Below are 23,932 nucleotides of genomic sequence, written 5' to 3' on the forward strand. Positions count from 1 at the left end.
AACATGGAATCATGTAGTAGCCAAAAATATATTTTAGATTCTTCAAAGTAGCCACCCTTTGCCTAGATGACAGCTTTTCACACTCTTGGCATTCTCTCGAACAGCTTCACCTGGAATGCTTTTCAAACAGTCTTGAAGGAGTTCCCACATATCATGAGCACTTGCTGGCTGCTTCACTCCAACTCATCCCAAACCATCTTAAATAGGGCAAGGTCAGGTCATCTGATGCAGCACTCCATCACTCTCCTCAGTCAAATAGCCCTTACACAGCCTGGAGGTGTGTTTCGCATCATTGTCCTGCTGAAAAACAAATGATTGTCCAACTAAGTGCAAACCAGATGGGATGGCTAACATCTGCATAATGCTGTGGCAGCCATGCTGGTTAATTGTGCCTTGAATTCTAAATAAATCACAGACATCATCAGCAATGCACCACCGCACCATCACGCCGCCTCCTCCATGTTTCACGTTGGGAACCACACATGCGGAGATCATCCATTCACCTACTCTGCGTCTCACAAAGAAACAGCGGTTGGAACAAAAAATCGCGCATTTGAACTCATCAGACCAGGACAGATTTCCACCAGTCTAATGTCCATTGCTCATGTTTCTTGGCTCAAGCAAGTCTCTTCTTCTTATTGGTGTCCTTTAGTAGTGGTTTCTTTGCAGCAATTTGACCATGAAGGCACATTCATGCAGTCTCCTCTGAACAGTTGATTTTGAGATGTGTCTGTTACTTCAACGCTTTGTGCTTAAATATATTTTGATTTGGTTAACACTTTTTTGTTTACCACATTATTCCTTGTGTGTTATTTCATTGTTTTGATGTCTTCACTACTATTCTACAATGTAGAACATTTAAAAAAATAAATAAAAACCCTTGAATGAGTAGGTGTGTCCAAACCTTTGACTGGTACTGTATATATGTACAGCATTTTGGACACAATATAGAATATCAGTTACGGATCAACATCTAAGTATTGCTCCCAGCATTGAGCAAAGCCCCGAACACTTACATTCTTGATCTGACTGAGTTCTAATCGTGTCTGCCTCTCTAAACGAATGGAATCATGAACAGTGGCTTGTTTGTTATGTTCACCTGCGTCCCCGCGATTTGCCTTTGTCGCAGCACATTCACCCCTTTCTCAGGTCCTGAGATGTGAAACGAAGTACCCCAGTTCGCAATGGGCTTAAGTAAACAACTTGAGATGCTGATGACAGTGTGTTTGTGAGATTCCGGACACAAGGTAATTTTAAAACTGTCCCATGATTCCTGCCATGGATACAGACTTCCCCCCAAACAAACAAAGACCGACTCTCTGAGATTGTGTGCACGGATGGATGGATATGTCAGTGGCTAGGTGACGGTAAATCAAATCCAAGTTTATTGGTCGTGTACACAGATTTGCAGATGTTATCGCAGGTGCAGTGAAATGCTTGTGCTATCTAGGTATCTCCAACAGTTCAGTAATATCTAGCAATACAAAACAATACACAAAATACAACAAAAACACAATAAATAATAATAATACATGTGAGAAGGACAGTCTGGAATATAAATATATAGAGAAAATCTGTACTAATATTATCAAATAAAAACCCCCAAAACATACAGTTCTAACAATGTTGTACGTTTTCAATTCGACAGAGACAATGAGAGATAGGGAAAGAGTGTGAGAAAGAGAGAGACAGAGACAGTGAGAGAGAGGAGGGAAAGAGTGTGAGAAAGAGAGAGACAGATACAGTGAGAGAGAGGAGGGAAAGAGTGTGAGAAAGAGAGAGAGAGAGACAGTGAGAGAGAGGAGGGAAAGAGTGTGAGAAAGAGAGAGACAGAGACAGTGAGAGAGAGGAGGGAAAGAGTGTGAGAAAGAGAGAGACAGAGACAGTGAGAGAGAGGAGGGAAAGAGTGTGAGAAAGAGAGAGACAGATACAGTGAGAGAGAGGAGGGAAAGAGTGTGAGAAAGAGCGAGACAGAGACAGTGAGAGATAGGGAAAGAGTGTGAGAAAGAGAAAGAGAGAGAGAGACAGTGAGAGAGTAGGGAAAGAGTGTGAGAAAGAGAGAGACAGAGACAGTGAGAGAGGAGGGAAAGAGTGTGAGAAAGAGAGAGACAGATACAGTGAGAGAGGAGGGAAAGAGTGTGAGAAAGAGAGAGACAAAGACAGTGAGAGAGAGGAGGGAAAGAGTGTGAGAAAGAGCGAGACAGAGACAGTGAGAGAGAGGAGGGAAAGAGTGTGAGAAAGAGCGAGACAGAGACAGTGAGAGAGAGGAGGGAAAGAGTGTGAGAAAGAGCGAGACAGAGACAGTGAGAGAGAGAGGGAAAGAGTGTGAGAAAGAGAGAGACAGAGACAGTGAGAGAGAGGAGGGAAAGAGTGTGAGAAAGAGCGAGACAGAGACAGTGAGAGAGAGGGAAAGAGTGTGAGAAAGAGCGAGACAGAGACAGTGAGAGAGAGGGAAAGAGTGTGAGAAAGAGCGAGACAGAGACAATGAGAGAGAGGAGGGAAGGAGTGTGAGAAAGAGAGAGACAGAGACAGTGAGAGAGAGGAGGGAAGGAGTGTGAGAAAGAGAGAGACAGAGACAGTGAGAGAGAGGAGGGAAAGAGTGTGAGAAAGAGAGAGACAGAGACAGTGAGAGAGAGGAGGGAAAGAGTGTGAGAAAGAGCGAGACAGAGACAGTGAGGGAGAGGAGGGAAAGAGTGTGAGAAAGAGAGAGACAGAGACAGTGAGAGAGAGGAGGGAAAGAGTGTGAGAAAGAGAGAGACAGAGACAGTGAGAGAGAGGAGGGAAAGAGTGTGAGAAAGAGAGAGACAGAGACAGTGAGAGAGAGGAGGGAAAGAGTGTGAGAAAGAGAGAGAGAGACACAGTGAGAGAGAGGAGGGAAAGAGTGTGAGAAAGAGAGAGACAGAGACAGTGAGAGAGAGGAGGGAAAGAGTGTGAGAAAGAGAGAGAAAGAGACAGTGAGAGAGAGGAGGGAAAGAGTGTGAGAAAGAGAGAGACAGATACAGTGAGAGAGAGGAGGGAAAGAGTGTGAGAAAGAGAGAGACAGAGACGGTGAGAGAGAGGAGGGAAAGAGTGTGAGAAAGAGAGAGACAGAGACAGTGAGATAGAGGGAAAGAGTGTGAGAAAGACAGAGACAGAGACAGTGAGATAGAGGGAAAGAGTGTGAGAAAGAGAGAGACAGACAGTGAGAGAGAGGGAAAGAGTGTGAGAAAGAGAGAGACAGATACAGTGAGAGAGAGGGAAAGAGTGTGAGAAAGAGCGAGACAGAGACAGTGAGATAGAGGGAAAGAGTGTGAGAAAGAGAGAGACAGAGACAGTGAGAGAGAGGAGGGAAAGAGTGTGAGAAAGAGCGAGACAGAGACAGTGAGAGAGAGGGAAAGAGTGTGAGAAAGAGCGAGACAGAGACAGTGAGAGATAGGGAAAGAGTGTGAGAAAGAGAGAGACAGATACAGTGAGAGAGAGGGAAAGAGTGTGAGAAAGAGAGAGACAGATACAGTGAGAGAGGGCGAAAGAGTGTGAGAAAGAGCGAGACAGAGACAGTGAGAGAGAGGGGGGAAAGAGTGTGAGAAAGAGAGAGACAGAGACAGTGAGAGAGAGGAGGGAAAGAGTGTGAGAAAGAGCGAGACAGAGACAGTGAGAGATAGGGAAAGAGTGTGAGAAAGAGCGAGACAGAGACAGTGTGAGATAGGGAAAGAGTGTGAGAAAGAGAGAGAGAGACAGTGAGAGAGTAGGGAAAGAGTGTGAGAAAGAGAGAGACAGAGACAGTGAGAGAGAGGAGGGAAAGAGTGTGAGAAAGAGCGAGACAGAGACAGTGAGAGAGAGGAGGGAAAGAGTGTGAGAAAGAGAGAGAGACAGTGAGAGAGAGGAGGGAAAGAGTGTGAGAAAGAGAGAGAAAGAGACAGTGAGAGAGAGGAGGGAAAGAGTGTGAGAAAGAGCGAGACAGAGACAGTGAGAGAGAGGAGGGAAAGAGTGTGAGAAAGAGCGAGACAGAAACAGTGAGAGAGAGGAGGGAAAGAGTGTGAGAAAGAGAGAGACAGAGACAGTGAGAGAGAGGAGGGAAAGAGTGTGAGAAAGAGCGAGACAGAGACAGTGAGAGAGAGGGAAAGAGTGTGAGAAAGAGAGAGACAGAGACAGTGAGAGAGAGGAGGGAAAGAGTGTGAGAAAGAGAGAGACAGAGACAGTGAGAGAGAGGAGGGAAAGAGTGTGAGAAAGAGCGAGACAGAGACAGTGAGAGAGAGGGAAAGAGTGTGAGAAAGAGAGAGACAGAGACAGTGAGAGAGAGGAGGGAAAGAGTGTGAGAAAGAGCGAGACAGAGACAGTGAGAGAGAGGAGGGAAAGAGTGTGAGAAAGAGCGAGACAGAGACAGTGAGAGAGAGGGAAAGAGTGTGAGAAAGAGAGAGACAGAGACAGTGAGAGAGAGGAGGGAAAGAGTGTGAGAAAGAGCGAGACAGAGACAGTGAGAGAGAGGAGGGAAAGAGTGTGAGAAAGAGCGAGACAGAAACAGTGAGAGAGAGGGAAAGAGTGTGAGAAAGAGCGAGACAGAAACAGTGAGAGAGAGGGAAAGAGTGTGAGAAAGAGCGAGACAGAGACAGTGAGAGAGAGGAGGGAAAGAGTGTGAGAAAGAGCGAGACAGAGACAGTGAGAGAGAGGAGGGAAAGAGTGTGAGAAAGAGCGAGACAGAAACAGTGAGAGAGAGGAGGGAAAAGGCAGAGAAAGAGAAAGAAAGAGAAAGAAAAAGAGAGGTAAAAGAGACTTCACGCCGTAGTTTCAGAAGAGAAGAAGGAAGGAGGAGGACGGGATAAGAAGAGGAAGAGCCAAGTCATTTATTTCTTCCCCTTTTTTTATTCATTATCTTCCTCCTCTTATCAGGTCCAGTGCCCAAGGCCAGCCTGCCAATCTGATTGGCTTTAAGAGGTTTCTGAAACAGCTTGCCAAACAATAGTTTTCCCATTCTCATGAAAATACCTCTCAGACTTCCTTCTGAGCTAAGATGCTTGGTCTAGACTTAACTTTGACTTTCCACCCAGTTCCTTACAGTCAAAAGTTACACTGAAATACACCCAAAGAAAACATTTCAAATCCTACAATGAAAAGCAATCAACCAACATAAATATCATTATTTTCTCTTCCATGTTATTATCATTGCTGAATACATCCTTTGCAGAGGGGGCACAAATATGAACACCCATCGCCTTGATTTATCATGCAGCACCCGTATGGTCAACTTTAATTCTGTGGTGAAGAGGGCAGAATCACCATGGCTGATGGGGAAGTGTGCAGCCAAGCTTAGAACAAACAGCCACTAGAACAAAGGATGAGGACAAACCAAGGGTTATGGATGAATATGCAGATGTGTTTTTGGACGGGCGGGCGGACGGACGGACGGACGGACGGACAGACAGACAGGGGCATGGTAATGATGTGAAAGTTCAGATGTGCGTAGACACAGAAAAATAGCTTGTACTCTATCTCACACAGTCACCTGCAGAGGACGTTCTCTTGTCTCTCACACACAAATACAGCCGTTCTCACACCCACGCAGGGTCTCACGGCCTATTTATGGATGTTAACTAGATGTTATTGACCCACGTTAAGCATGACTGTTTCTGTGACTGACTGGAGAGGGAAAGAGTTGGGGGATGGAGGGGTGGTGGGATGGAGAGATGGACTAGGAGAGGAGTGAAAACAGCAGAAGTGGATGTGTTGTCTGGAGAGTGTGTGTGTGTGTGTGTGTGTGTGTGTGTGTGTGTGTGTGTGTGTGTGTGTGTGTGTGTGTGTGTGTGTGTGTGTGTGTGTGTGTGTGTGTGTGTGTGTGTGTGTGTGTGTGTGTGTGTGTGTGTGTGTGTGTGTGTGTGTGTGTGTGTGTGTGTGTGTGTGTGAGTGTGTGAGTGTGTGTGTGTGTGTGTGTGTGTGTGTGTGTGTGTGTGTGTGTGTGTGTGTGTGTGTGTGTGTGTGTGTGTGTGTGTGTGTGTGTGTGTGTGTGTGTGTGTGTGTGTGTGTGTGTGTGTGTGTGTGTGTGTGTGTGTGTGTGTGTGTGTGTTTCCCGACTGCACCAACTCAGAGAGATCTACCAGGACAGCAAGAACGAGAGGGAGAGAGCAAGTGGAAACGGGGGGGATGTTTCAAAAGTTCAGCTTGTGCTTTAGGCTGGCAGGACTTCCTCCTCCTCCCTCTTCACCACAATCTTTATTTAATTCTCTTCAGCTTTTTCTCTCTCTCAATCACTCTCTCTTCTCCTCTCTTAAGGGCATATTATTGTTCTGTTACTGTTATGCCAGGGCTCTCTCACGGATTGAACAAGGACCTTGGAGAGATGCATAACCCTTACAAATTGACAAGGGGACTGCAGTAACATAACATAGTTGTTGTAGTACACTCTTAGAAAAAATGGTTACAAAAGGTGTGTGTGTGGCTGTTTCGGCTGTCCCCATATGAGAACCCTGTAGCCTGTCTTGTGATATTCCTGATTTGTGATATTCCTGTCTTGTGATATTCCTCTTTTGTGATATTCCTGTTTTGTAATATTGCTGTTGTGATATTCCTGTCTTGTTGTTATATTCCTGTCTTGTGATATTCCTGTCTTGTGATATTCCTGTCTTGTTATATTCCTGTCTTTTGATATCCTGTCTTGTGATATTCCTGTCTTGTGATATTCCTGTTTTGTTATATTCCTGTTTTGTGATATTCCTGTCTTTTGATATTCCTGTCTTGTTATATTCCTGTCTTGTGATATTCCTGTCTTGTTATATTCCTGTCTTGTTATATTCCTGTCTTGTGATATTCCTGTCTTGTTATATTCCTGTCTTGTGATATTCCTGTCTTGTTATATTCCTGTCTTGTGATATTCCTGTCTTGTTATATTCCTGTCTTGTTATATTCCTGTCTTGTGATATTCCTGTCTTGTTATATTCCTGTCTTGTGATATTCCTGTCTTGTTATATTCCTGTCTTGTGATATTCCTGTCTTGTGATATTCCTGTCTTGTGATATTCCTGTCTTGTTATATTCCTGTCTTGTGATATTCCTGTCTTGTTATATTCCTGTCTTGTGATATTCCTGTCTTGTGATATTCCTGTCTTGTGATATTCCTGTCTTGTGATATTCCTGTCTTGTGATATTCCTGTCTTGTGATATTCCTGTCTTGTGATATTCCTGTTTTGTGATATTCCTGTTTTGTAATATTGCTGTTGTGATATGCCTGTCTTGTGATATTCCTGTCTTGTGATATTGCTGTTTTGTGATATTGCTGTCTTGTGATATTCCTGTTTTGTGATATTCCTGTTTTGTAATATTGCTGTTGTGATATGCCTGTCTTGTGATATTCCTGTCTTGTGATATTGCTGTCTTGTGATATTCCTGTTTTGTGATATTCCTGTTTTGTAATATTGCTGTTGTGATATGCCTGTCTTGTTATATTCCTGTCTTGTGATATTCCTGTCTGGTGATATCCTGTCTTGTGAAATTGCTGTCTTGTGATAATCCTGTCTTGTAATATTTCTGTTGTGATATTCCTGTCTTGTCATATTCCTGTTGTGATATTCCTGTCTTGTGATATCCTGTCTTGTGAAATTGCTGTCTTGTGATAATCCTGTCTTGTAATATTTCTGTTGTGATATTCCTGTCTTGTCATATTCCTGTTGTGATATTCCTGTCTTGTGATATCCTGTCTTGTGATATCCTGTCTTGTGATATTCCTGTCTTGTGATATTCTTATCTTGTGATATCCTGTCTTGTGATATCCTGTCTTGTGATATTCCTGTCTTGTGATATTCCTGTTTTGTGATATTCCTGTTTTGTAATATTGCTGTTGTGATATTCCTGTCTTGTGATATTGCTGTTGAGATATTCTCATCTTGTGATATCCTGTCTTGTGATATTCCTGTCTGGTGATATCCTGTCTTGTGATATTCTTGTTGTGATATTCCTGTCAAGGCAGGCAATACGCTCGACCTCATCTTTACTAGATGCTGTTCTTCCACTAACCTCATTGCAACTCCCCTCCAAGTCTCCGACCACTACCTTGTATCCTTTTCCCTCTCGCTCTCATCCAACACTTCCCACACTGCCCCTACTCGGATGGTATCGCGCCGTCCCAACCTTCGCTCTCTCTCCCCCGCTACTCTCTCCTCTTCCATCCTATCATCTCTTCCCTCTGCTCAAACCTTCTCCAACCTATCTCCTGATTCTGCCTCCTCAACCCTCCTCTCCTCCCTTTCTGCATCCTTTGACTCTCTATGTCCCCTATCTTCCAGGCCGGCTCGGTCCTCCCCTCCCGCTCCGTGGCTCGACGACTCATTGCGAGCTCACAGAACAGGGCTCCGGGCAGCCGAGCGGAAATGGAGGAAAACTCGCCTCCCTGCGGACCTGGCATCCTTTCGCTCCCTCCTCTCTACATTTTCCTCCTCTGTCTCTGCTGCTAAAGCCACTTTCTACCACTCTAAATTCCAAGCATCTGCCTCTAACCCTAGGAAGCTCTTTGCCACCTTCTCCTCCCTCCTGAATCCTCCTCCCCCTCCCCCCCTCCTCCCTCTCTGCAGATGACTTCGTCAACCATTTTGAAAAGAAGGTTGACGACATCCGATCCTCGTTTGCTAAGTCAAACGACACCGCTGGTTCTGCTCACACTGCCCTACCCTGTGCTCTGACCTCTTTCTCCCCTCTCTCTCCAGATGAAATCTCGCGTCTTGTGACGGCCGGCCGCCCAACAACCTGCCCGCTCGACCCTATCCCCTCCTCTCTTCTCCAGACCATTTCCGGAGACCTTCTCCCTTACCTCACCTCGCTCATCAACTCATCCCTGACCGCTGGCTACATCCCTTCCGTCTTCAAGAGAGCGAGAGTTGCACCCTTCTGAAAAAACCTACACTCGATCCCTCCGATGTCAACAACTACAGACCAGTATCCCTTCTTTCTTTTCTCTCCAAAACTCTTGAACGTGCCGTCCTTGGCCAGCTCTCCCGCTATCTCTCCCAGAATGACCTTCTTGATCCAAATCAGTCAGGTTTCAAGACTAGTCATTCAACTGAGACTGCTCTTCTCTGTATCACGGAGGCGCTCCGCACCGCTAAAGCTAACTCTCTCTCCTCTGCTCTCATCCTTCTAGACCTATCGGCTGCCTTCGATACTGTGAACCATCAGATCCTCCTCTCCACCCTCTCCGAGTTGGGCATCTCCGGCGCGGCCCACGCTTGGATTGCGTCCTACCTGACAGGTCGCTCCTACCAGGTGGCGTGGCGAGAATCTGTCTCCTCACCACGCGCTCTCACCACTGGTGTCCCCCAGGGCTCTGTTCTAGGCCCTCTCCTATTCTCGCTATACACCAAGTCACTTGGCTCTGTCATAACCTCACATGGTCTCTCCTATCATTGCTATGCAGACAACACACAATTAATCTTCTCCTTTCCCCCTTCTGATGACCAGGTGGCGAATCGCATCTCTGCATGTCTGGCAGACATATCAGTGTGGATGACGGATCACCACCTCAAGCTGAACCTCGGCAAGACGGAGCTGCTCTTCCTCCCGGGGAAGGACTGCCCGTTCCATGATCTCGCCATCACAGTTGACAACTCCATTGTGTCCTCCTCCCAGAGCGCTAAGAACCTTGGCGTGATCCTGGACAACACCCTGTCGTTCTCAACTAACATCAAGGCGGTGGCCCGTTCCTGTAGGTTCATGCTCTACAACATCCGCAGAGTACGACCCTGCCTCACACAGGAAGCGGCGCAGGTCCTAATCCAGGCACTTGTCATCTCCCGTCTGGATTACTGCAACTCACTGTTGGCTGGGCTCCCTGCCTGTGCCATTAAACCCCTACAACTCATCCAGAACGCCGCAGCCCGTCTGGTGTTCAACCTTCCCAAGTTCTCTCACGTCACCCCGCTCCTCCGCTCTCTCCACTGGCTTCCAGTTGAAGCTCGCATCCGCTACAAGACCATGGTGCTTGCCTACGGAGCTGTGAGGGGAACGGCACCTCAGTACCTCCAGGCTCTGATCAGGCCCTACACCCAAACAAGGGCACTGCATTCATCCACCTCTGGCCTGCTCGCCTCCCTACCACTGAGGAAGTACAGTTCCCGCTCAGCCCAGTCAAAACTGTTCGCTGCTCTGGCTCCCCAATGGTGGAACAAACTCCCTCACGACGCCAGGACAGCGGAGTCAATCACCACCTTCCGGAGACACCTGAAACCCCACCTCTTTAAGGAATACCTAGGATAGGATAAAGTAATCCTTCTCACCCCCCTTAAAAGATTTAGATGCACTATTGTAAAGTGGCTGTTCCACTGGATGTCATAAGGTGAATGCACCAATTTGTAAGTCGCTCTGGATAAGAGCGTCTGCTAAATGACTTAAATGTAAATGTAATATTCCTGTCTTGTGATATTCCTGTCTTGTGATATTTCTGTCTTGTGATATTCTTGTTGTGATATTCCTGTCTTGTGATGTCCTGTCTTGTGATATTCCTGTCTGGTGATATCCTGTCTTGTGATATTCTTGTTGTGATATTCCTGTCTTGTGATATTCCTGTCTTGTGATATTCCTGTCTTGTGATATTCCTGTTTTGTGATATTCCTGTTTTGTAATATTGCTGTTGTGATATTCTTGTCTTGTTATATTCCTGTCTTGTGATATTGCTGTCTTGTGATATTCCTGTCTTGTGATATTCCTGTCTTGTGATATTCCTGTCTTGTGATATTCCTGTCTTGTGATATTCCTGTCTTGTGATATTGCTGTTGTGATATTCTTGTCTTGTGATATTCCTGTCTTGTGATATTCCTGTCTTGTGATATTCCTGTCTTGTGATATTGCTGTTGTGATATTCCTGTCTTGTGATATTCCTGTCTTGTGATATTCCTGTCTTGTGATATTCCTGTCTTGTGATATTCCTGTTTTGTGATATTCCTGTTGTGATATTCCTGTCTTGTGATATTCCTGTCTTGTGATATTCCTGTCTTGTGATATTCCTGTTTTGTGATATTCCTGTTTTGTAATATTGCTGTTGTGATATTCTTGTCTTGTTATATTCCTGTATTGTGATATTCCTGTCTTGTGATATTCCTGTCTTGTGATATTCCTGTCTTGTGATATTCCTGTCTTGTGATATTCCTGTCTTGTGATATTCCTGTCTTGTGATATTCCTGTCTTGTGATATTCCTGTCTTGTGATATTCCTGTCTTGTGATATTCCTGTCTTGTGATATTCCTGTCTTGTTATATTCCTGTCTTGTGATATTCCTGTCTTGTGATATTCCTGTCTTGTGATATTCCTGTTTTGTGATATTCCTGTCTTGTGATATCCTGTCTTGTGATATTCATGTCTTGTGATATTCCTATCTTGTGATATCCTGTCTTGTGATATCCTGTCTTGTGATATTCCTATCTTGTGATATTCCTGTCTTGTGATATTGCTGTTGAGATATTCTCATCTTGTTATATTCCTGTCTTGTGATATTGCTGTTGAGATATTCTCATCTTGTTATATTCCTGTTTTGTGATATTCCTGTTGTTATATTCCTGTCTTGTGATATTGCTGTCTTGTTATATTCCTGTCTTGTGATATTCCTGTCTTGTGATATTGCTGTTGAGATATTCTCGTCTTGTTATATTCCTGTTGTGATATTCCTGTCTTGTGATATCCTGTCTTGTGATATTCCTGTCTGGTGATATCCTGTCTTGTGAAATTGCTGTCTTGTGATAATCCTGTCTTGTAATATTTCTGTTGTGATATTCCTGTCTTGTGATATTCCTGTTTTGTGATATTCCTGTTTTGCGATATTCCTGTTGTTATATTCCTGTCTTGTGATATTGCTGTCTTGTTATATTCCTGTATTGTGATATTGCTGTTGAGATATTCTCGTCTTGTTATATTCCTGTTGTGTGATATCCTGTCTTGTGATATTGCTGTCTTGTGATATTCCTGTCTGGTGATATCCTGTCTTGTGATATTGCTGTTGTGATATTCCTGTTGTGATATTCCTGTCTTGTGATATCCTGTCTTGTGATATTGCTGTTGTGATATTCCTGTTGTGATATTCCTGTCTTGTGATATCCTGTCTTGTGATATTGCTGTTGTGATATTCCTGTTGTGATATTCCTGTCTTGTTATATTCCTGTCTTGTGATATTCCTGTCTTGTGATAATGCTGTTGAGATATTCTCGTCTTGTTATATTCCTGTTGTGTGATATCCTGTCTTGTGATATTGCTGTCTTGTGATATTCCTGTCTTGTGATATCCCTGTCTGGTGATATCCTGTCTTGTGAAATTGCTGTCTTGTGATAATCCTGTCTTGTAATATTTCTGTTGTGATATTCCTGTCTTGTGATATTCCTGTTTTGTGATATTCCTGTTTTGCGATATTCCTGTTGTTATATTCCTGTCTTGTGATATTGCTGTCTTGTTATATTCCTGTATTGTGATATTGCTGTTGAGATATTCTCGTCTTGTTATATTCCTGTTGTGTGATATCCTGTCTTGTGATATTGCTGTCTTGTGATATTCCTGTCTGGTGATATCCTGTCTTGTGATATTGCTGTTGTGATATTCCTGTTGTGATATTCCTGTCTTGTGATATCCTGTCTTGTGATATTGCTGTTGTGATATTCCTGTTGTGATATTCCTGTCTTGTGATATCCTGTCTTGTGATATTGCTGTTGTGATATTCCTGTCTTGTGATATTGCTGTCTTGTGATAATCCTGTCTTGTGATATTGCTGTTGTGATATTCCTGTCTTGTGATATTGCTGTCTCCTTTCCCAAAGGAGTGAGAAAGACACAGAGAGAGAGAGACACAGAGAGAGAGAGAAAGAGAGAGAGGTAGAGAGAGAGAAAGAGAGAGACAGAGAGAGAGAGGTAGAGAGAGAGAGAGAAAGAGACACAGAGACAGACAGAAAGAGAGAGAGAGAAAGAGAGACAGACATAGAGAGAGAGAGGTAGAGAGAGAGAGAGAAAGAGAGACAGACAGAGAGAGAGAAATAGAGTTACACACATGCACACCCACCCACATAAATATACTTCAAAAGACAGAGACACTGATCGCTGACAGATTTGAAGCGAACTGAATCAAAGACATTAGGCAAGACAAAGAAAGACAGTGAGACAGACCCCTAGGTACGCCACCCACGGCTCAGCCCTCCTAATACTAATCACCTTGCCAGCCAGGTTTGCAGACAGGTTTAACGTCGATGTGTACCGCCACGCTCTCTGTGGATCTCTTCTGTCCACAGTCGAAGGCTGTGACCAGGACCTCATACTGTTGCTGCTTATCAAAGCTCAGCTTCTCTGTGTTCCTGATGTTACCTACGGAGGACAGGGAAGAGGTCAGAGGTCAGCTTCTCTGTGTTCCTGACGTTACCTACGGAGGACAGAGAAGAGGTCAGAGGTCAGCTTCTCTGTGTTCCTGATGTTACCTACGGAGGACAGGGAAGAGGTCAGAGGTCAGCTTCTCTGTGTTCCTGATGTTACCTACGAAGGACAGGGAAGAGGTCAGAGGTCAGCTTCTCTGTGTTCCTGATGTTACCTAAGGAGGACAGGAGAGGTCAGCTTCTCTGTGTTCCTGATGTTACCTACAGAGGACAGGGAAGAGGTCAGAGGTCAGCTTCTCTGTGTTCCTGATGTTACCTACGGAGGACAGGGAAGAGGTCAGAGGTCAGCTTCTCTGTGTTCCTGATGTTACCTACGGAGGACAGGGAAGAGGTCAGAGGTCAGCTTCTCTGTGTTCCTGATGTTACCTACGGAGGACAGGGAAGAGGTCAGAGGTCAGCTTCTCTGTGTTCCTGGTATTACCTACGGAGGACAGGGAAGAGGTCAGAGGTCAGCTTCACTGTGTTCCTGGTATTACCTACGGAGGACAGGGAAGAGGGAAGAGGTCAGAGGTCAGCTTCTCTGTGTTCCTGTGTTCCTGGTATTACCTACGGAGGACAGGGAAGAGGTCAGAGGTCAGCTTCTCTGTGTTCCTGGTATTACCTATGGAGGACAGTAGAGGTCAGAAGAATTGGAAGGTCACAATCAATAGGCTACTGTCCATCACATGAACTGAATATGAAATGTCACAACCATTGCTGTCACCAGGACACAGCATACTTGTGAGTGCGTGCGCGGATGTGTGTGTGTGTGGGGGAGGGGGATAATACTGCCTGTGTGTATGTGTATTTACAGACTTGCTTTGTATTGTCAGGGTAGACAAGTCTAGACAGCACAATGTCTAAGCGTTTAGCCTGACATTGGTAAATAGAATGTGTTCACAACCCTCAGACTCCGTTTAGTGGTCACACTAGGCAGAAAGCATGGAGGGAGCTGTTGCAGTCCTAATGTGCTGCTTAATATTTGATACTTCAGGCCGATGAGAACAGGGCTGAATCAAACAGGGACGGAACAGAACAGGCCGTTAAGTGTGTGATGAATGTAGAATGACATTAATTGTCTTCTAATGTTTGTTTTCAGCTATGTCAACATGTAAATTGATGTTATAATTGAAGGGAATATAGCCATCTCTGTCAGGTGGAAAGCACTCTGCATTATTGTGTGTGTGTGTCTGACAGGTGAAGCGACACACAGTGAAATGGGATGAGGTTAAAGAACACTTGCGTTTTGTTTCAGGATGTTGTATTGAAAGTGGCTGATATTGCGTTGTTTCGATCCCAATTCGCACAGAAGAGGGAAGTGTTAACTAAAGGGGAAAACTAGGAAGTTGAGTGAAGTTCAATATCGTGCTCCTCTGCGCGGGCTGATATTTCTTCCGCCCTTGTGCAGCTTAGAGGGAACATTGCTAGTGACCATCTCTTCTTCTTGCTCTTAATCCAAAATGGAGGGAAGTTGGCTTTCACAGACTCCAGTCGCTCTGCTTTCCATAGTCCTCTCAGTGTCTGGGTTGTGACTGGCCCTTGGCATGCTCGTTTAGAGTCAAAATGCAGAGTGAGTGGTGCATGGGGCCTGGCCAGAGTGTCCTGTATGTCTGAGAGGATCACTATGTCATTACCCACAGAGAGAAAACCTGAGTGGCTTATTACAACAGCTCAGAGAGAGAGAGAGAGAGAGAGAGAGATATACAGAGAGATATACAGAGACAAAGAGAGAGAGACAGAGAGAGAGAGACCTACCAAAAAACAATTAGGCAACAACAAATTCAATCCCTTTTAGACAATTTCCTGGGTAAAACGTTCCACTGTAATAGTGAAGGTGTAAACTTGGCAGTAGAAAATCTTAACAGTATATTTGACCTCTCAGCTTCCCTATCAAATCTAAAAATCTCAAATAGAAAACCGAAGAAAATTAACAATAATGACAAATGGTTTGATGAGGAATGCAAAAATCTAAGAAAGAAATTGAGAAACCTGTCCAACCAAAAACATAGAGACCCGGAAAACCTGAGTCTACGCCTTCACTATGGTGAATCACTAAAACAATACAGAAACACACTACGGAAAAAGAAGGAACAGCATGTCAGAAATCAGCTCAATGCAATTGAAGAATCCATAGACTCTAACCACTTCTGGGAAAATTGGAAAACACTAAACAAACAACAACACGAAGAATTATCTATCCAAAATGGAGATGTCTGGGTAAACCACTTCTCCAATCTTTTGGTTCTATAACAAAGAACAAAGAGCAAAAACATATACATGATCAACTACAGATCTTAGAATCAACTATTAAAGACTACCAGAACCCACTGGATTCTCCAATTACATTGAATGAGTTACAGGACAAAATAAAAACCCTCCAACCCAAAAAAAAAGGCCTGTGGTGTCGATGGTATCCTCAATGAAATGATCAAATATACAGACAACAAATTCCAACTGGCTATACTAAAACTCTTTAACATCATACTTAGCTCTGGCATCTTCCCAATATTTGGAACCAAGGACTGATCACCCCAATCCACAAAAGTGGAGACAAATTTGACCCCAATAACTACCGTGGAATATGTGTCAACAGTAACCTTGGGAAAATCCTCTGCATTATTATTAACAGCAGACTCGTACATTTCCTCAATGAAAACAATGTACTGAGCAAATGTCAAATTGGCTTTTTACCAAATTACCGTACAACAGACCATGTATTCACCCTGCACACCTTAATTGACAACCAAACAAACCAAAACAAAGGCAAAGTCTTCTCATGCTTTGTTGATTTCAAAAAGCCTTCGACTCAATTTGGCATGAGGGTCTGCTATACAAACTGATGGAAAGTGGTGTTGGGGGTAAAACATATGACATTATAAAATCCATGTACACAAACAACAAGTGTGCGGTTAAAATTGGCAAAAACACACACATTTCTTCACACAGGGTCGTGGGGTTAGACAGGGATGCAGCTTAAGCCCCACCCTCTTCAACATATATATCAACGAACTGGCGCGGGCACTAGAAAAGTCTGCAGCACCCGGCCTCCCCTGCTAGAATCCGAAGTCAAATGTCTGCTGTTTGCTGATGATCTGGTGCTTCTGTCACCAACCAAGGAGGGCCTACAGCAGCACCTAGATCTTATGCACAGATTCTGTCAGACCTGGGCCCTGACAGTAAATCTCAGTAAGACCAAAATAATGGTGTTCCAAAAAGGTCGAGTCACCAGGACCACAAATACAAATTCCATCTCGACACTGTTGCCCTAGAGCACACAAAAACTATACATACCTTGGCCTAAACATCAGCGCCACAGGTAACTTCCACAAAGGTGTGAACGATCTGAGAGACAAGGCAAGAAGGGCATTCTATGCCATCAAAAGAAACATAAATTTCAACATACCAATTAGGATTTGGCTAAAAATACTTGAATCAGTCATAGAGCCCATTGCCCTTTATGGTTGTGAGGTCTGGGGTCCGCTCACCAACCAAGACTTCACAAAATGGGACAAACACCAAATTGAGACTCTGCACGCAGAATTCTGCAAAAATATCCTCCGTGTACAACGTAAAACACCAAATAATGCATGCAGAGCAGAATTAGGCCGATACCCACTAATTATCAAAATCCAGAAAAGAGCCATTAAATTCTACAACCACCTAAAAGGAAGCGATTCACAAACCTTCCATAACAAAGCCATCACAAACAGAGAGATGAACCTGGAGAAGAGTCCCCTAAGCAAACTGGTCCTGGGGCTCTGTTCACAAACACAAACACACCCTACAGAGCCCCAGGACAACAGCACAATTAGACCCAACCAAATCATGAGAAAACAAAAAGATAATTACTTAACACATTGGAAAGAATTAACAAAAAAACAGAGCAAACTAGAATGCTATTTGGCCCTACACAGAGAGTACACAGCGGCAGAATACCTGACCACTGTGACTGACCCAAAATTAAGGAAAGCTTTGACTATGTACAGACTCAGTGAGCATAGCCTTGCTATTGAGAAAGGCCGCCGTAGGCAGACATGGCTCTCAAGAGAAGACAGGCTATGTGCTCACTGCCCACAAAATGAGGTGGAAACTGAGCTGCACTTCCTAACCTCCTGCCCAATGTATGACCATATTAGAGAGACATATTTCCCCCAGATCACACAGATCCACAAAGAATTCGAAAACATATCCAATTTTGAAAAACTCCCATACCTACTGGGTGAAATTCCACAGTGTGCCATCACAGCAGCAAGATTTGTGACCTGTTGCCACGAGAAAAGGGCAACCAGTGAAGAACAAACACCATTGTAAATACAACCCATATTTATGCTTATTTATTTTATCTTGTGTCCTTTAATTATTTGTACATTGTGTATATATGTGTATGTGTATATATATATATATATATATATATATATATATATATATATATATATATATATATATATATATATATATATATATATATGTATATATATATATATATATATATATAATATGACATTTGTAATGTCTTTACTGTTTTGAAACTGTTGTATGTGTAATGTTTACTGTTAATTTTTGTTGTTTTTCATGTTTACTGTTAATTTTTGTTGTTTTTCACTTTATATATTCACTTTGTATGTTGTCTACCTCACTTGCTTTGGCAATGTTAACACATGTTTCCCATGCCAATAAAGCCCTTGAATTGAATTGAATTGAATTGAGAGACAGAGAGATATACAGAGAGATATACCGAGAGATATACAGAGAGAGAGACAGAGAGATATACAGAGAGAGAGAGACAGAGAGATATACAGAGAGAGATATACAGAGAGAGAGAGACAGAGAGATATACAGAGAGAGATATACAGAGAGAGAGAGAGACAGAGAGATATACAGAGAGAGATATACAGAGAGAGAGAGAGACAGAGAGATATACAGAGAGATATACCGAGAGATATACAGAGAGAGAGACAGAGAGATATACAGAGAGAGAGAGACAGAGAGATATACAGAGAGAGACAGATATACAGAGAGATATACAGAGAGAGAGACATATTATTGTCCTCTGATGCTTGTTTTCAGCTATGTCAACTTGTTAACAGTTGTTAATTGGGAAAGTAGTTCTGTACCTGTTGTTGTGTTCTGCATTCTCATCCCATTTCACTGTGTGTCGCCACATCTGTCAGACACACACGCACGCACGCACGCCCGCCCGCCCGCCCGCACGCACGCACGCACGCACGCACGCACGCACACACACACACACACACACACACACACACACACACACACACACACACACACACACACACACACACACACACACAATAACGCAGAGTGCTTTCCGCCTGACAGAGATGCCTATTCCCCCGTCTTCAATTATAACATTACTTACACGTACGTGTCAGCAGCCAAAATGCTCTCTGTCGGCTGACAACTGTGCAAAGCTAATAAAGGACATTTCTACACCCCAGCGTTTTCCAATGACAGAGAACAATCTCTCTATCCTCCTCCTCCTCTCTGTCCTAGTCTTCTCTCTCTTGCCTCCTTTCTGTCCTCGTCTTCACTCTCTACCATCATCCTCTGTCCTTGTCTTCTCTCTATCCTCCTCCTCTCCGTCCTCATCTTCTCCCTCTATCCTCCTCTCTGTCCTCGTCTTCTCTCTCTATCCTCCTCCTCTCTGTCCTCGTCTTCTCTCTCTACCATCCTCCTCTCTGTCCTTGTCTTCTCCATCTATCCTCCTCCTCTCTGTCCTCATCTTCAATATCTACCATCCTCCTCTGTCCTCGTCTTCTCTCTCTACCCTCCTCCTCTCTGTCGTCTTCTCCCTCTATCCTCCTCCTCTCTGTCCTCGTCATCTCCCTCTATCTTCCTCCTCTCTGTCCTCGTCTTCACACCCTACCATCCTCCTCTCTATCCTCCTGCTCTCTGTCCTCGTCTTCTCTGTCTACCATCTTCCTCTCTGTCCTCGTTTTCTCCCTCTATCCTCCTCCTCTCTATCCTCGTCTTCTCACTCTATCCTCCTCCTCTCTGTCCTCGTCTTCTCTCTCTATCCTCCTTCTCTCTGTCCTCATCTTCACTCTCTACCATCCTCCTCTCTGTCCTCGTCTTCTCTCTCTATCCTCCTCCTCTGTCCTCGTCTTCTCTCTCTATCCTCCTCCTCTCTGTCCTCGTCTTCTCCCTCTATCCTCCTCTTCTCTGTCCTCATCTTCTCCCTCTATCCTCCTCTTCTCTATCGTTGTTTTCTCCCTCTATCCTCCTCCTCTCTGTCCTCGTCTTCTCCCTCTATCCTCCTCCTCTCTATCCTCGTCTTCTCTCTCTATCCTCCTCCTCTCTATCCTAGTCTTCTCACTCTATCCTCCTCCACTCTGTCCTCGTCTTCTCTCTCTACCATCCTCCCCTCTGTCCTCATCTTCTATCTCTATCCTCCTCCTCTCTGTCCTCGTCTTCTCTCTCTACCATCCTCCATTCTGTCCTCGTCTTCTCTCTCTATCCTCCTCCTCTCTGTCCTCGTCTTCTCCCTCTATCCTCCTCCTCTGTGTCCTCGTCTCCTCTCTCTGCCAGTGCCTTCTCCCACTATCCTCCTCTCTGTCCTCGTCTTCTCTCTCTATCCTCCTCCTCTCTCTCTCCTCGTCTTCTCTTTCTATCCTCCTCCTCTCTGTCCTCGTCTTCTCTCTCTACCATCCTCCTCTCTGTCCTCGTCATCTCCCTCTATCCTCCTCATCTCTGTCCTCGTCTTCAATATCTTCCATCCTCCTCTGTCCTCGTCTTCACTCTCTATCCTCCTCCTCTCTGTCCTCGTCTTCTCACTCTATCCTCCTCGTCTCTGTCCTCGTCTTCTCTCTCTATCCTCCTCCTCTCTGTCCTCATCTTCACTCCCTACCACCCTCCTCTCTATCCTAGTCTCCTCCTAGTATCCTTCTCGTCTCTGTCCTCGTCTTCTCCCTCTATCCTCCACCTCTCTGTCCTCGTCTTCAATATCTTCCATCCTCCTCTGTCCTCGTCTTCACTCTCCATCCTCCTTCTCTCTGTCCTTGTCTTCACTCTCTACCATCCTCCTCTCTGTCCTCATCTTCTCACTCTATCCTCCTCCTCTCTATCCTAGTCTTCTCACTCTATCCTCCTCCTCTCTGTCCTCGTCTTCACTCTCTACCCTCCTCCTCTCTGTCCTTGTCTTCACTCTCTACCATCCTCCTCTCTGTCCTCATCTTCTCACTCTATCCTCCTCCTCTCTATCCTAGTCTTCTCACTCTACCCTCCTCCTCTCTGTCCTCGTCTTCTCTCTCTACCCTCCTCCTCTCTGTCCTCGTCTTCACTCTCAACCATCCTTCTCTCTGTCCTCATCTTCACTCTCTACCATCCTCCTCTCTGTCCTCATCTTCTCTCTCTATCCTCCTCCTCTGTCCTCGTCTTCTCCCTCTATCCTCCTCCTCTCTATCCTAGTCTTCTCCCTCTATCTTCCTGCTTTCTGTCCTTGTCTTCTCCCTCTATCCTCCTCTTCTCTGTCCTCGTCTTCTCTCTCTACCCTCCTCCTCTCTGTCCTCGTCTTCACTCTCAACCATCCTCCTCTCTGTCCTCGTCTTCTCCCTCTATCCTCCTCCTCTCTGTCCACGTCTTCTCCCTCTACCATCCTCCTCTCTGTCCTCGTCTTCTCTCTTTATCCTCCTCCTCTCTGTCCTTGTCTTCACTCTCTACCATCCTCCTCTCTGTCCTCATCTTCTCACTCTATCCTCCTCCTCTCTATCCTAGTCTTCTCACTCTATCCTCCTCCTCTCTGTCCTCATCTTCTCTCTCTATCCTCCTTCTCTCTGTCCTCATCTTCACTCTCTACCATCCTCCTCTCTGTCCTCGTCTTCTCTCTCTATCCTCCTCCTCTGTCCTCGTCTTCTCTCTCTATCCTCCTCCTCTCTGTCCTCGTCTTCTCCCTCTATCCTCCTCCTCTCTATCCTAGTCTTCTCCCTCTATCTTCCTGCTTTCTGTCCTTGTCTTCTCCCTCTATCCTCCTCTTCGCTGTCCTCGTCTTCTCCCTCTATCCTCCTCTTCTCTGTCCTCATATTATCCCTCTATCCTCCTCCTCTCTCAGCAGGTTATACTTCTACATTTCTCTTTGATATCCTTCAGTCCATTATTTCTCTCTATTTTGTTTTTCTCTTTTCTATCAGTCTCTTGTTCTGCCCTAATACCACCTCCCCTCACTCTCTCTCTCTCTCTCTCTCTCTCTCTCTCTCTCTCTCTCTCTCTCTCTCTCTCGCTCTCTCTCTCTCTCTCTCTCTCTGAGCTGTTGTAATAAGCCACTCAGGTTTTCTCTCTGTGGGTAATGACATAGTGATCCTCTCAGACATACAGGACACTCTGGCCAGGCCCCATGCACCACTCACTCTGCATTTTGACTCTAAACGAGCATGCCAAGGGCCAGTCACAACCCAGACATGGAAATCAGTGCAACTGGAGTCTGTGAAAGCCACCTTCCCTCCATTTTGACTAAGAGCAAGAAGGAGAGGACATGACAGTCGGCAGTAAATCTGTGTGTGCTTGTGATCGGTTTGTGGAGAGTGACAGTGGGCGACATTGTCCCACAGAAAGCATCCTGTATATCAGGGAGGGACATCTGTGTGTGTGTGTGTGTATGTGTGTGAGTGTGCGTGCGTGTGCGTGTGTGTGTGTGTGCGTGCACAGGCTTGTGTGCGTGTGTGTGTGTGTGGTCATGATGTGGTCCAAAGCGTTTACTAACCATTGCGGTCGATGGCGAAGGGTGTGTTGGAGGTGGTGATCTGGTAGTTACAGATCTGGCTGTACTGAGGAGAACAGTCCTGGTCTGTAGCCTCCACCTGCAGGATGTTGTCATAGATCTTCCCCTCTGTCACAGCCGCCTGGTACTGGGCCTCCCGGAACACTGGAGAGAACTCATTCACATCATTCACCTGGATGTGTACCACTGCCCTGTGGACAGCAGGGGGAGACAGAGAGTACAGGGGTCAGAGTGGAAACTAGTAATTCAAGGGATACCATATAGGGCTTCCCATTAAGGTATTGGGGTTCCCTTCACCGCAGTAACTCTACTCTCAGCACATCTGATTTAGTTGATCATCAAGACCATTGGTTAGTTTAATCTGGTGTGCTGGTGGTGGAATAGAGCATATGGAAGGCTGGGGGACCCAAGGACTGGGTTGGGAAATACTGCAAAAAGCAGTAAGAGCCGGTTGGTTGAGGCTTCTTTTATATGTTGTTATGGTTAAGGTGAGGGATTGTGCCTGAATTCTTTTGACGAGATTTACTTGAGATTTACTTGGGCTCCCGAGTGGTTCAGCAGTCTAAGGCACTGCATCTCAGTGCTAGAGGTGTCACTACAGATACCCTGGTTTGAATCCAGGCTGTATCACACCCGGCCGTGATTGGGAGTCCAATAGGGTGGCGCACAATTGTCCCAGCTTCGTCTGGATTTGGCCGGTGTAGGTCGTCATTGTAAATAATAGTTTGTTCTGAACTGACTTGCCTAGTTAAATAAAGTACTTTTTTTTAACCCTTTTTCTCCCCAATTTCATGGTGTCCAATTGGTAGTTACAGTCTTGTCTCATCGCTGCAACTCCCGTATGGACTGGGGAGATATATATATATATACAGCCATTGATTCTTGAAGAATATAACTTAGAAATGCCTCATGAGCTTAGTTCAACTCTCACACTCCATGAGAACCCAAAATATAAGCTTGTTTTACTCAGCTTTTTATAAAAAACAGAGGCGGGGCGACTGTTTTGTTAATGTTTTATCTGTGGATTTTCCCTTTAAACAGCTGCATATTATCAAGATATCAAAGTGTCCCCAACTAAAAGGTAAAAAATAGGCCTATAGCAAATGCACAATATGGCATCATTTATAAACATGTAAATAGCACTTTTCAGTAGTGTTCAAAGCAGGCCAATCCATGATCGCAGCATTTCATTTTCAACTGGAATCAATGAGCCCAATCAGTCCTCCATGACAACAAAAACATAAACAACAGATTCGGGCAGGTTAATAAGTCCGGAGTTTTGGGGTCATGCTCAGGTAAAACTATTTGTCTAATCTATCCTTCCATTTTTCCAAGTCCTATTCTTAACGATCAAGGCGTATAACATTTATTGGAATGACTGGAATTCTGATAAACTTTTTGTTTTTAAATGTAAATATTGAATTGAATCTTATTATTATTATATGTAGTAGAAAGCAATGGGTTAGAAGAAGCCTACATAACCAACCCATAAAGTAAAATGTAACATCATATATGGTCAGCTATATAAACTTTAACATTGATTTATCCTCCAATAGATGTTGTTTAATTGGTAACATACATTTTTGTCTTCTTCTAATGCCTAATAATCTAAAAGTAATGGAATGTAATCAGATTACGTTACTGAGTTTGGGTAATCCAAAAGTTATGTTACTGATTACAATTTTATCAGGTAACTAGTAACTGTAACGGATTGCGTTTAGAAAGTAACCTACCCAACCCTGATCATAGCCTATGGACACTTTGTTTCTTTCCATCTGAACACACAGAAAAACTTGCAAGTCTACACCCCCCAAATATAGACAGTACACACACACACACACACTCAAGTGCACAATTATGCATACA

General features: G+C 44.5%; 1 protein-coding gene across 1 annotated transcript in view; it reads right to left on the reverse strand.

Annotated features, from left to right (window-relative positions):
- The window catches only part of LOC118396889 (calsyntenin-2-like), a 365,777-nt gene that overhangs the window by 227,511 nt on the left and 114,334 nt on the right, over window positions 1–23,932 (reverse strand). Inside the window, exons 3-4 of the mRNA XM_052467906.1 lie at window positions 22,049–22,257; window positions 13,139–13,288 (exon numbers count right to left, since the gene is read on the reverse strand). Of these exons, the coding sequence (XP_052323866.1) occupies window positions 13,139–13,288; window positions 22,049–22,257 (359 nt within the window). The remainder of the gene's footprint in view (window positions 1–13,138; window positions 13,289–22,048; window positions 22,258–23,932) is intronic.

Source organism: Oncorhynchus keta, chromosome 18 (assembly GCF_023373465.1).
Source record: "Oncorhynchus keta strain PuntledgeMale-10-30-2019 chromosome 18, Oket_V2, whole genome shotgun sequence".
NCBI lineage: Eukaryota > Metazoa > Chordata > Actinopteri > Salmoniformes > Salmonidae > Oncorhynchus > Oncorhynchus keta.